The sequence below is a fragment of the Austrofundulus limnaeus genome, unplaced genomic scaffold (genome assembly GCF_001266775.1).
Source record: "Austrofundulus limnaeus strain Quisiro unplaced genomic scaffold, Austrofundulus_limnaeus-1.0 Scaffold36, whole genome shotgun sequence".
Classification (NCBI taxonomy): domain Eukaryota; kingdom Metazoa; phylum Chordata; class Actinopteri; order Cyprinodontiformes; family Rivulidae; genus Austrofundulus; species Austrofundulus limnaeus.
This window is the reverse complement of record NW_013952438.1, coordinates 2582194-2596069: the sequence shown is the minus strand read 5'-3', so window position 1 is coordinate 2596069 and position 13876 is coordinate 2582194. Positions and strand designations below refer to the sequence as shown.

At 37.2% G+C, this 13876-nt stretch overlaps 1 protein-coding gene across 1 annotated transcript in view; it reads left to right on the top strand.

The window, feature by feature from the left end:
* prkaa1 (protein kinase, AMP-activated, alpha 1 catalytic subunit) overlaps positions 1-13600 on the top strand; it is a 16235-nt gene extending 2635 nt beyond the window's left edge. Inside the window, exons 3-9 of the mRNA XM_014006613.1 lie at positions 2886-2979; positions 3754-3898; positions 4115-4202; positions 6945-7169; positions 7251-7770; positions 7909-8035; positions 11047-13600. Of these exons, the coding sequence (XP_013862067.1) occupies positions 2886-2979; positions 3754-3898; positions 4115-4202; positions 6945-7169; positions 7251-7770; positions 7909-8035; positions 11047-11330 (1483 nt within the window). The 3' untranslated portion in view covers positions 11331-13600. The remainder of the gene's footprint in view (positions 1-2885; positions 2980-3753; positions 3899-4114; positions 4203-6944; positions 7170-7250; positions 7771-7908; positions 8036-11046) is intronic.
* Positions 13601-13876: the final 276 nt, after the last annotated feature.

Here is a 13876-nt window from a genome sequence, read left to right as displayed (position 1 = left end):
CTAAAGCGAAAGTTCGCTCCTCCCACACTAAGAAAACGGGAGGGGAGGGGTCAGCTGAGCTCCTCTGTAAAGGAGCACAGAGAGGGAAAGAGACGAAGTAAATAAACAAGCAGGAAAATGAAACTTATCGGCGTCTTTTTTTTTACCGACCTCAAAAAAAGTTATCGTGCAATTAATTGATTTATTGACTATCGCGACAGGCCTACTGCCGCCACATTAATGCCACCCACTGAGCTATTTCCAGATTTTGAAACAGTGTGTTTATAAATACATCCATCTAGATAATAGCTGAGTAACCCTGTCTCTCTCTTCTTTTTCTTCCTTTTTTTTTCTACATCAGCCCACTGCTAGTTTGACAGGATTGCCTGTTTGTCCATCCCCATTCTAAGTATTTTATTTTAATTAAAAGTAGGAGTATTATCACTGAATTGGAGATTGGTGTGAGAACATCTGTCTTTGGTTCAGTAATTTCATGCAATAACAAATTATTATTATTTTAACTAAAGTAAACATCATTATCATCTTATGTCAAAAGGCTATACATTGTTTGCTAATTGTTTGTGTTAGCAAAATATCTTAAAAACAACTGAACAGAATTTAAGAAGTCTCTTAAAATAATTACTGGATGCAAAGCTACAATTGAGGAACTTTTAAGGTCAGCCCTGTTCAAGATAGGGTCCACAGCTAAAACAAACAAACAAACATAAAAACACCATACATGGCTATAACTTGGTTAGTTTTACAGATATGGAGCTAAAGTTTGATGTGGTCATATCTGAGAGTCATCCCCAACACATACTCTTATCATACAGTAGTGGTGCAATGTTTTTGAAGGAAACACTGATCTAAATATAATGTTAGAAGATTGCTGCGGTACTTCCTGCCTGTTTGAACATTCCCATGCTCCAACCACAGTTACGGGAGGAGGAGGTGTGGCCGGTGTCCCCCCACAATCAGCTTCATGTCATGCATGCACAAGAATGTAAACTTTGAGAGTGAGATGTTGGAAAGAGACAGATTCCATCTTTGACAAGGTGCACAAACCATTGGGACAAACAAAATGTGACAAGTTTTGCCTCATGACAAACAGAGCAGAGCAGCATGATTCTACATCTTCTGTTCCTTTTAGACTTACTACAGAACAAATCACTTGTAAGAGCTATTAATTGAGGCAGTTAGGTGTTGATTGGTCCAGAATGACATTTCATTTTATTCTTTTGCTATTTATTTATTTATTTAATTTCTTCCTTCCTTCCTTCCTTCCTTCCTTCCTTCCTTCCTTCCTTCCTTCCTTCCTTCCTAAAATGAAATCCTGTGCAGCCAGTTCAGGAGATGGCTGGTTTATTTTGTTGCAGTTTCTTGCTTTGTTTATAAAGTATTAAAATAGTTTAGGAAAGGCAAAAGTGCTGCATGGTTTAACAAGATTCAGGCAAAATGTAGCAAATAAATGTATGTTGCATTTTTTATATTTTTTTCCTTTGTATTTATTACCTAACAAACATGTATAGTTACATTTTTTTAAACAAATTAGAGATCTGTGATATTCTGTGTTAAGTTATTATTGTTGACTGAATTATTTTTTTTTACATAAAATTTGGTCCTCACCAACAATCAGCTGTTTGTTTTTGAGTTTAAGCATGTTTTAATTTTCAGATTGGCCATGATTAAAGTAAAAATACAGTTTTTCTTTTAGTCAAATAAAATCAGGGAATTTAACCTAATGAAAAAAAAATCTAGTTTGCAATAGCCTTCAGCTGCTAGAAGGGCTGCCATCACTCACTAAAAAGCACTAAGCTGTACATAAGCTCTGTTTTGTATCATCTACATGAACACAAATGCATTAGCTCTGCGTATTAAGTGAGCAACGTTTAAATGTAAAGCATTAATGCAGAAAGTTTCATCCTCTACCGTCACAGCTGCTGTGCATATATTCTGACACATGAAGCTGTCTTTATTCCCAGTCATTGCTGTGAGATGAGCTCTTAAGCTTTAATAATGAACCCATATGACTGTAGCTGTTCTCAGCTGATTAACTTTCTGTTCAATTTTTAGCTGTTCTTTAAAAACTTGGGTCAAAACTAGACTTTTTGTGATACAGCAAAGAAAGGAAGTCTATCTAGTCTTTTAGAAACTCTGTACTGTGTTTATTTCACAGTAAAGTTGTTCTCATTAAAACGTTTTTCTGCTGCTGCTGTCAGGTGTTGACCTTTGAGAGAAGCTGTGTTGCTTTTGGGCTGTAAATAAAGTTGTGTTTACGAACACAGCTTTAATCCAGAAGCCATTTTCTTTAGGTTTTGAATTTTTGTGATGGGGATCAGAATAATGTATAACTGACTTCAAGCAAGATGACCATGTGCACATGTTAAAGACACTATCAGTGTTGTGGTTTTTCTCCAGATTTACATTTAAATTATTTCTCATAAAGTTATTTTTTTTCTGGTGCACAGCCTTCAGCTGGGTTAGAGGCTTCAAACAACATTTTGCATAATAAAAAAGCTCATTTGCATTTACTTTTACTCACTTTTATCTGTCAATTCCTTGTTAGAATAAAAAAAGAGAAAAAAATGTACTTTAAGTGCCAGTTTAAACAAAACCTACTTTGCGGAGTGGTCTGTGTTGAGTTAATTTAGTCATTTATGAACAATTAATTCCTTTAAACACCATGTGGTGAGAGGGAAAGATTAGGACAAGCCTTAGATAAAACACATCACACACATTAAACACTGTTTTCTTTTTCCGTTGATCACACTGTGCTCATTTTGATGAGTCATTCACTCTTCTTGCATGATTAAATAAGTGTTTGCCATCTGAGCTGTTACAGATGAGTTAAATTCCCTAGCTGTTAATAACTGGTGTGATTTTTAACTCTGTTTTTGTTAATGCAGATATCAAGTTATTAGCACCCCCACAGATATCTTCATGGTCATGGAATATGTCTCCGGTGGAGAGCTCTTCGATTACATCTGCAAAAATGGAAAGGTAATAAACAATAATACTGGAGCTGGTATTAATATTTTATATACATTTTCTATTTTCTGTAAATGTGTTGGGAATTTTATAGGTGGTTTATGCGTTTGTTTTGAATGATAGCCTGTGTGTAAATATGACGTGATCTTTGACCTGTGTGAATCAGAACCAGCAGTAAAAAAAAAAAAAAAAAAGTTAACTACTGCTTAAGGGATTTTCTGGCTATTTAAAAGTATAAGCAGTGAATTAAAGGTTACTCACCTTAAGTCATGCAGCTGAAAAACCCTCTAATGAAAGTGAAGTCTCAGGACAGAGATGTGTGCTGCTGCCTTTTTCTTTTAGCTGGGTCTGTATATTCCTTCATTTTCACCAGTTTAATAGATAACTGGGGAGAGGCAGTTTATTTGTATTCTGACAGTAAAGCTAAGCTCACCCATGATTGTTTTTATTCCACTTTATAATCCTTTCCAAGTAAACTACAGAAACAGATGTTGGTATTCTTTGATTTTTTTTAATCTTCTTTCTTTTCTTTTTTTCAGAAAGGTGTTTTTACTAAAAAGGCACCCTGACTGTAAAATCATTGTCACAAAACAATTTACCCTCTTCCAGTGTAAAACCAAACAAAACAAAAAATCATAGACATTTGTGATAGTTCCATTATTTCTTCGAATCACCTCTCCTGCCTCATTCAGAGTATTTCCACTAAAGCCCACTTCAGAAGGAGCAAAAATATCCCTTCAGGTCTCAATGAAGGTAACCCATTGTCATTTCTTTTGCTTTTACCAGCTGGAAGAGAAGGAGAGTCGTCGGCTGTTCCAGCAGATTATTTCTGCGGTGGACTACTGCCACAGACACATGGTGGTACACCGAGACCTCAAGCCTGAGAATGTGCTGCTCGATGCACACATGAACGCTAAAATTGCAGATTTTGGTAGGTTTCCAGTGTTAAACTCGAGAGACTTGTGAAAAGCGTTGTGGTGTTGTGTTTGCTACTTCGCACAAAGAAAGGATTTTGCAGCGTACGGTTTTTGGAACAGAATCATTTATTTTATTTATTTATTTTTTTTGGTGTGTATTTAAGGATATTATTGAGCTAACACATCACAGTAATCTTCCAACGGTCCTAATAGTTGCTGCTGCTTTGCAGGTCTGTCAAACATGATGTCAGATGGAGAGTTTTTGAGAACAAGTTGTGGTTCTCCAAACTATGCTGCTCCTGAGGTCATTTCAGGAAGGTAATGTCTTTACTTATTTCTGTGGTTACGCTTCATAAGTTTACTATACATTACTGTAGGGCTGCAAAAATAAATCAATAAAATAGATAAAAATCGATTATTAAAATAATCGTTAGTTGGAGCCCTACATTATTGGCTCTGGGAGGGGAGTTTTTGGACATATCGAGGGGAGGGGAGAGGCGGTAGCTCTACGATGAAAATGCTTGGTTGAAGTTTGATAGACGGGGCAAGCGGTTCTATTGGAAAATGATGGGGGACATGTTTTGGTCAATCCAAAACTGCCACAGATTAATCAGATGTCACATTAGGATAGGGCTGGGCAATTAATCAGATTTTGATCTTGATTACGATTTGGGTTTTCAGCGATCATAAAAACATAATGATCGATCAGTTTACGTCAGGCCGTTTAATTTCCGTGATGCGAAAAACACGGACGGAATCCAGTCATGGAATCCAGTGTAAAACGCAGAATCTCACAGAGGTCGCTTATTTGTGCGAGTTTCTGAGGTATTTTGACCGCTGCTGCTCCCATTACCTGCCCTTACCTGGTAACAGGCGCGCGGAGTGAGCTCTGACTGAGCTCCTCTCCAGACACAGGAGGAGGGGGAGAAGAAAAAAAGCTGCGACTCGCACGGCGAACAGCAAACTCACTAAAAGCAACATCCTCCAAAAATATGAAGCTAGGATAAAGTTTAGGACAGAACAAAACCCCAGCGGTTATTTATTTATCTGTAGAAAAACTTTCCTGTAAGTTTTGTCAGCACATGATGGGCTGGATGCTGTGAAGACCACTTCCTCTCTGAGTCACAGACAGAGGGGCAGGTGAGAGACGCGCTGAAAACTCCTCAACACTCAGTGAGGTGGGATTCTGGGTGGGAGATTATCCGAGATTTTGTTGTTGTGTGCAGAATTAGATATTCCTTTAGTAAAAATGAAAAAGCCATGTCCATTTTTTGATAAAGCACTGTAAACAGTGCGTGTGTGCGTCAACTAGGCCTGTCGCGATAGTCAATAAATCAATTAATCGCACGATAACTTTTTTTGAGGTCGGTAAAAAAAAGACGGCGATAAGTTTCATTTTCCTGCTTGTTTGTTTACTTCGTCTCTCTCCCTCTCTGTGCTCCGCTGCACAGGAGCTCAGCTGACCCCTCCCCTCCTGTTTTCTTAGTGTGGGAGGAGCGAACTCTCGCTTTAGCGTGAGAGCTAGTTCCTAAAGTAACGCTTCAAAGCAGAACGCGGCTGCTGAAGTGTTGGGAGCACTAGAACCTGGATTTTGCTGCGGAGGGAGAGAGGGAGAGAGAGACGGAGTGAGACAGAGTGAGAGAGAGAGAGAGAAAGAGAGACAGAGAGAGAGAAGGAGGAGAAGGGTGGGGGCTGAAACTCCCCCAGACCCGCGACAAACTCGTCAAGACTTTACCTGTAGCTCCCAAAAATAACAGGAAACTTAAACGCAGCATCTGTGTTTTAACAAAACACCCAAAAAACCAGTAGCTGTCCCAACAACTCATGAGGAAAACTCTGAACTGTCTGATTTCCTCCCCGCAGCGCTCTGACTGTCCCCTCCTCACACACACACACAGACACGTTTGTTCTTCTATCCTCATGGGGACTTTGCATTGACTTTCATTCATTTACCAGTATTTCCTATTACCATTTGACCCTAAACCTAGCCTACACTTTACATGGGATGTGAACTGGGCTTATGTCCCCATAAGAAACAGTGGGTCCTCACCAGGCTGTGTAATTTGCTTCATCTCTAAAGAGATGCTGTTCTTTAATATTGTTTATTTACTGTCTTAGTTGTGTGTGGTGTTTAATTTACATTTTGTTGTTCTTTGTTGTTTTTTTTTATTCAAGTGCATTTTTTTGTTAGAGACTGAGAGTCCACTTTGTTAAACATTCTTTTAAAAATGAAAGTTTATTGATTTATTACACTTACACATTACGCTTTTATAATTATTAGTTGTAAAACGGTCACCAGGCAATATCGCAATATCGTTTATCGCAATAAATTTTGAGACAATTAATCGCCCAGCAAAATTTGTTATCGTGACAGGCCTAGCGTCAACTTACATTAAGTAAATGAGCTTAGATCCTATTCTGTTGCTGTTTGTAGGTTTTGTTTCTTTGACATATTTAATGTTAAGGTTAGTTCTAAAACATTTTTATCTTACAAAAGATAACTTCTGTTTTACACGTGCTTTTCTTAGTAAATAAACAAAAGTAATTTAATGCTGAACCACAGCTATTTGTTATATTAGTGAAAGTATGTGTTCAATTATTGTTCAGTCACTTTTTAATTACACACTGTTTAGTTTAATAAATAAGGTTACAATGAAAATGTGTAATTTAGGGGAAAAAGTGAAATTTGGAAAAATAAAAACGGAAAAAACAAAATTTGAAAAAATAAAACAGTTTTTATAGGGCCCTATCGCTGTTTTGTGTTGTGAATCCAGTGCCACTGCCAGCAGTATGCTGCAGGCTTCTCCCACAGAGTGAAACTTTGTCTAACTTTTTCAAAAATATGTGAAATCCTAAGGGAAACATTGTTTAACAGCCATGGTTTATGTTCAGTAAATTCATGTTGTCAAAGTGAATGAATAATTTTGTTAAATAATCTAGCTCTCAGTTTCAATCAAAATAATTGTGATTATATTTTTGCAATAATCGAGCAGCCCTACATTAGGATTATTTAATGTATGATCATTGCTTTAGTGTTGGTTTCTTTTTGCCTGTCCTCAGATTGTATGCTGGCCCAGAGGTGGATATATGGAGTAGTGGTGTTATTCTCTACGCTTTGTTGTGTGGGACACTCCCCTTTGATGATGATCATGTGCCAACACTCTTTAAAAAGATTTGCGATGGCATCTTTTTCACGCCCCAGTATCTGAACCCTCAAGTAGTTAGCCTCCTTAAACACATGCTGCAAGTGGATCCAATGAAGAGGGCTACCATTAAAGAGATCCGGTAAGATCCATGAGATCTTTTCTAGGCTGTTTTGTCAAAAATAAGTTTGTGACGTTTGTTCCAATTGTGTCCTCCTCACAGAGAAGATGAGTGGTTCAAACATGATCTACCCAAGTACTTGTTTCCCGAGGATCCCTCCTACAGCAACAACATGATTGATGACGAGGCCCTGAAGGAGGTCTGTGAGAAATTTGAATGCACAGAAGAGGAGGTACTTGCCTGCCTTTACAGTCGCAACCACCAGGACCCTTTAGCCGTCGCCTACCATCTCATTATCGACAATCGTCGCATCATGAGCGAAGCAAAGGACTTTTACCTGGCGTCAAGCCCTCCAGACTCTTTTCTAGACGACCAGCACCTGACTTCGTCCGGTGCAGCTGTGGCCGGCATCATCAAGCCGCACCCTGAGCGCGTGCCTTTTCTCGTGGCAGAAACGCCGCCCCGACCTCGCCACACGCTGGATGAACTGAACCCCCAGAAGTCCAAACACCAGGGTGTTAGACGAGCCAAGTGGCACCTGGGGATCCGCAGTCAGAGCCGACCCAACGACATCATGACAGAAGTGTGCCGGGCCATGAAACAGCTGGATTATGAGTGGAAGGTAAAGAAAAATATGTCCATTCGAGCTTTATAGAGAAGAAAATAAGTCTGAGATAATGTGGTTTTCACATTTGAGAGTGGAATTTAGTTATTTATTTTTTCCTAGTGTTTCAAAAAATAATTCTGGTTTCTCTTCTAGGTTGTGAATCCTTATTATCTGCGTGTGAGAAGGAAGAATCCCGTTACAGGAATGCAAACCAAGATGAGCCTTCAACTCTACCAAGTGGACAGTAGAACCTACCTCCTCGACTTTCGTAGCATAGACGGTAAGTTTTCCCACACTCCTCTGTATGGTCGGATTTAGTTCATCCCTCATTTTCACTGTCATCTTATCAGGTGATGTAACAGAGAAAAATAAACAATACGTTGCTGGATTGTAGAACAGAACAGTCTGGTGTAGAGTCAGGTGTCTACGCAAAACAAAACAGATCCTGATGAAGAGCGGTCAGACAGCAAGTCGCGTATCAAATCATTTACTTGTGTGACGGTAAAAAGAGTGAACTAAATATTTCTACTGTTCAAGAAGACAGCGATACCTTTATTTCAAGTCTGATTGTTTATTTTTCACCTGCTAGTTTTTGTAATATAATCCAGTCAGGCCACATAATGGTGTTTTTGTGTGTAAAGTCTATCTTCTTCAAGTTGGTGCTCTATAATATATTTCATCATGTCTCAGTGGATTTATTGTCATAATTAGCACTACTGAATAACTGAAATTGAAAAAAAAAAAAAAACCTGAATAGCACTTTAATGTTGAATCGGGTACTGTAGTTGGCCCAAAATGTAGCTCTTAAGCTTGAAAAGTAGCTCCCTGTGTTTGTCTGGGTCTGTATTGTAGAATGTCTTAATATAGACCTCGTCAATAATTGACTCAGAGTTTAGGCCTTTCGGAAATAAGTGTAAAGGTTTGGCAGCGCCTCAAAGGAAACGTTAGGAGTGTTTTATGACCTATTTCCTAGCATACTTCAAAAACGGTTAAAGGGTTATTTTAGATCTTCTGAAGTGGAGCCCTGTGGAAACGTTATGAACTAATATTTTACTCTTTCAGTGATTTCAGCTTGGAAAACTAGTTTAGTTCTGACCAGGTTGATGAGCTAATGACTGGTATGAGCAAGAACAAGTGGATTGCTGCGCTGGTAAACAGCTCCAGTAACAGAATAGAAATTTGTTTTATAAGCTGTCCTTTGGGGGTTTGAGTTATTGTTTTTTAAGACATATATTGTTGAGCTTATATTGTAATGTTATTAGGCCTGTCACAATAACACATCTTGCTGGACAATAAATTATCTCAGAAATTATTGTGATAAACAATATTGTTTGGAGACTAATATAATGACTCACCCCAACGCTTACGGAAGTTTTCTGGAAAATAACACACAACAACAGATACTGAAACTGTATAATCACTACCCACCTCCTCTCTCCAAGTCGACACAATTTATTCTTTATATCAGGGGTTCTTAACCTTTTTGACCTCGGGGCCCAATTTGTTGAACATAAAGTCAGACATTACCAATGTACGGATCAGAATGATAATTATTAGAATCTAAATATTGGTTTAATTTTTATTGTATTTACATCATAACTAAACTATCATAACTAACATAACTAAATTAAATACACTTAGTTTGAAAGTAAATTTCCTGTCAAATAATCACAAGACATGATTATAACAAACATTTTTATATTGTAACCTGCCCATAACAATTATTTGAACAAATACAAAGGTCAGTCAACAGACCACTCAGGCTTATCAACACAAAAATATATATATTTTTGACATAAACAATAACAAAAATAGTTCAAAAAATAAATTGTGGGCATAAAATAAATAAATTAGAAATGTTTAATGTAAATGTTTCAAATAAAAAAGTTGCAAAAATAAATTTGATAAAGTACAAATGAAAATATAGCCTTTTTAAACTTTTGCAACCAGAAGCTGCTCTTCATATTAGTGACAAACAATAACAGTAACACCAGCTTTTTGACAAGTTTAAATTTTCTTTAAAATACTTTCAAAATGTTTAAAAATAAACTACAAAAATTAATTTAAAATGCAAATTAAAAATATTGTTGTATCTGCAACTGTATTTGATAATGTTTTGAATTTTTAAAATATTACRTGTTAAAAACAGAAGCTGCACTTCAAATAAGTGAAAAACTTTGGCATTTTTTGATGGATTACCTTCATTTTTGCTTCTACTTTTCATTTAAAATAGGTTTCCATTCTCGGCAGGTTTCTGCTGTTCTTCTTCTCATATTAAAAAAGTTGTTAAACATTTGAGTGGTGCACTACCGCTACTAGTGTTGAGAAAGTGTATTGCACCTTATTCAAAATCAATGCGGTCCCACGGCCCTCCGCGGCCCGAAGTTAAAAACTATTGTTCTTTTGAGGCCCTCAAGGTGGCGCTCGCGTCCCACAATTGGGCCGCGGCCCATAGGATAAGAATCTCTGCTTTATATGTCTTCCTCTGGCTTCATAAAATAACTGGTCATGCTCACGCTGCTTACGAAATTACGAGTGTAGTGGAACTAATACTTTTAGGTTTAAGCCAGTAATTCATGACATCCTTTAATGACCTAGGTTTTCATGACATGCTGTTCATCAGCAGATAGAGTGATTAAAGTCAGAACAAGATTTGCTAACAACAGTCATTCTTAGATATCACTTGTGTTTATCTTTGTGTTTTCCCTTGACCTTGTATCAAATCTTGCTAAGATGACATAATGGTGTTTGTTAATATAAATATGAGGCCTCTCGAGTGAGTGACACATATGGTGACAGACACAGAGGCACAGAGACAGTGCAGGTTGTTCTCTGTGTTTCCTGTTGTTGCAATAAAACTCAGCTGATCATTTCCACGGAGTACTTTCATTCTTGGACCACGTATTTCTGCCTTTGTTAAATAAATATTGCCATAACAACGAGCATAGTGAAATTTACATAAAGTTACGAACGGACCGGGAACGGAGACTGAAAGTAGGAAACTGGAAGACGCTCCTCTTGTTAAATGCCTGTTCACAGGGCTCTCATGCTACAGAGGTTACGAGACCATGCACCTGGCAAATACCTGACCCAGAGTTCACTCCTCTACACTAAAGGAGGAGAGGGAGCAAAGAGGGAGACGCATAGAAAACAAACTGGCAAATGAAGATTAACTACTTCAAGTCAATTTATTGTGCAATTATTTGACAGGTCTAAATGTTTTTATTATTATTAATAATATATTTTTTTGCACAAGTTGTTAAAAAACCAAGTGTGTCCTGTGTTGTTCAGATGACATGGTGGAGACTAAGTCTGGAACTGCAACTCCTCTCCGCTCCGGCTCTGTGAGCAACTACCGCACCTCTGCAAAGAACGACATAGACAGGGGAGATGTTTCAGCCACATCCGACTCTGCGCAGCCCACCAAGACCGCCGAAGGTTCCTTAGGGTCGTCCTTGACTTCCTCCATTGATTCAACAGGAGGGGGAGACAACACATCTTCCCCTCGACCAGGAAGTCACACCATCGAGTTCTTTGAAATGTGCGCAAATCTAATTAAACTACTTGCACGATAGCTTGCAAAACAATCATTGCTAGCCTTTTCTTCTCTGAGTGTCTTTATAGCAATAAGCATGCAACCGATTCATGGCTTACTTCATCCTGGCTGAGGATGAAGAGGTTGTTCCATGGCAGGTTGGTGTTCCCTCATCTGTAGGGATTTATACTGAGCTGACTGGGTCTGTAGGAATTATTCAGGAAGAGCTACTAGCTAGGACAGAACAACATTTGACGGGGGGGTCTTCAAATTTTCCAATTATTTTAAAAGCAGATGTCCACATCCCACCTATACATCATGCGGAAGTGATAACACTGAACGTTCTGTACTGTAGCCTGTGAGGTGAGCTTTTCCCTACAGAGAACAAGATCGCATTTTTTTATTTTTTTTGCCTGCAGAGGAGGAAGCCACATGTTAAGAACTCGGGTGACAGTCATAGGATGCAGGAAGCACTTTTGCACAAGTTTCTGTAATATTCTGCTGCTTTTTTTTTTTGTTTGTTTCTTTCCAGTAGGGGCCAGAGAAGTGGCGCAGAAAGATGGGGGCGCTGCGGTGTCCCCCATTTTTCTGCCACGTGTCAGGGACAAACGAATGCTTCAACAGATTAGTTTTTATTTTTGTTCTTAAATGTCAGATGCTCATGTTTTGTCCTTGGTGTGAACAGTTGTTTGAATGTGTTTGTCCCCCTTTGTTTTATATACAAAGACCTGAACATATTTATCAATGCATTTAGGTGGTTGAAGACTTTTTTTTATTATTAATCTCTATTGCTGGATGATTGAATATAATTGTATAGTTCTTATTTCTTTTACTGTTTTTAAGTCTGTCACAATTTTGTTTTCCTTCAATCACAATTATTCTGATACTTGATTGTCTTTCTAGAAAACTAGATTTTACCATTTAGATGTTTTGCTATGACAGTCATAATCTAGAAATATATCATTTTCAGTGTAACGTTTTAAAACAAGTTGATTATGACTTTTTGTTTATAGTTTTTTTTCCTCATTTTGGATTAATGAACATGATTTAAATTTAAGTGAGTGAAATGCCTTTTGCCTAAGTTCATTTCATACATGCCAATCAGTCAGAGTTTTAAATGAATAGCAGTTCCATGCAGTGTGTCGACAGCGTCTGTTGGCAGGTGAATACAGCTGACTTTTTATTTTTTGCTTTTTGTTCACACATTCCTTTTGAAGGTTTGACGTTTAACCCACTATCCTCCAAACTTGCAAGCTTGAAATTTTCAGGTACTGTAAATGTTGACCGGGAAACAAAATGTTTAGGAATGTAAACAAGATTAATGTTTGATAAAAACTGTCAGAACAATAAATTTGCAAGTTAAAGGTCTTAGATGTGTTTTTAGCTACAGTGCAGCTCATTCCCTTTCCTATCCACAGTCTTAAAGTTTTCAGCTGTGTCTGCCTTATCACTCTGTACAGTTCAATTTTTTTTTTTTTTTGGAAGTTTGACATAACTGATCAGATTTATTGGCTAACTTATTTTAAAAGTTGAAATCCACATTTTATATTTTCATTGTTTTAATAGCACAGCTAGTTTAAAAGTTAAGCCTTATTTTGTCATTTAAAGAAAAAAAATTCCTGAATGTTGCCAGACTTAATGACATCAGCAACAGTTAACTTCATTATTAATGATAGAAGTGAAGTATGAGTGAAATTTGTTTCTAGAGATTTTTTTAAATTATTTTTATCTTTGGATTTCGGAATGTTGCACATTTCTGATGAAAGACCTAAAGTTTGATTTGGTTTTGATATGAAGTATGGCTCTCTGCAGCTTTAATGATTCAAACTGATTTATGCACTTGATTTAGATTTTAGAGGTATGTTCACAAAATTGCTAAGCGTGACAACAATTGTCCATGTTTTCTTTTACTGTACCAACGAGCCTGACCTAAAATTTTTAGTTGACTTTTGACTTGTACTTCTCCGTTTTAACCAGAGTTAAAAGCAATTATTAAAGACACGTTAAAACCTAACCCTTTTTTTTTTTTAAGTTTTAGACCATTACAAGTGTTGTAAACAAAAACTTGTCATGCTGTATGTGATGGGATTTGTTGGAAAGATGAATGTGTGCAAAAATAAAAACATTTTGCCAGCTTTTGACAAAAAAAAATCTCCGGAGAGACTTAAGTTTTATGTCTGATGGAGCAGTTTCCAAACATTGCTCTGTTTTTGTTTGGTGTGAAAGAGAGCCCTAATGAATGGATCGTTGAATGAAAAGCATTGAGTCATTTGTATACACGATGGCCTAATAAACTGCTAATAAATTATATGCTGGTGTTTGGAAGGTTATTTTATTCGTTGTAGTATTTTGACTACTCTAAAGCAAAAATAATCAAAGTCCCAAACATGAGTAATACAATAAAAAACTTAACTTTACAAGATATTCTGATCAGTCTAATCCAAATCTACATCTAAAAGTCTTGAGTTATCCGTCATTGTAAACAGCATACACAACTTTATCCTTCAACATGGTCTTGACCAAAATTAAGGACAATCCAGTTCTGCCTACACGTAATAGACTACTTAAAACACATTAAATTCAAGT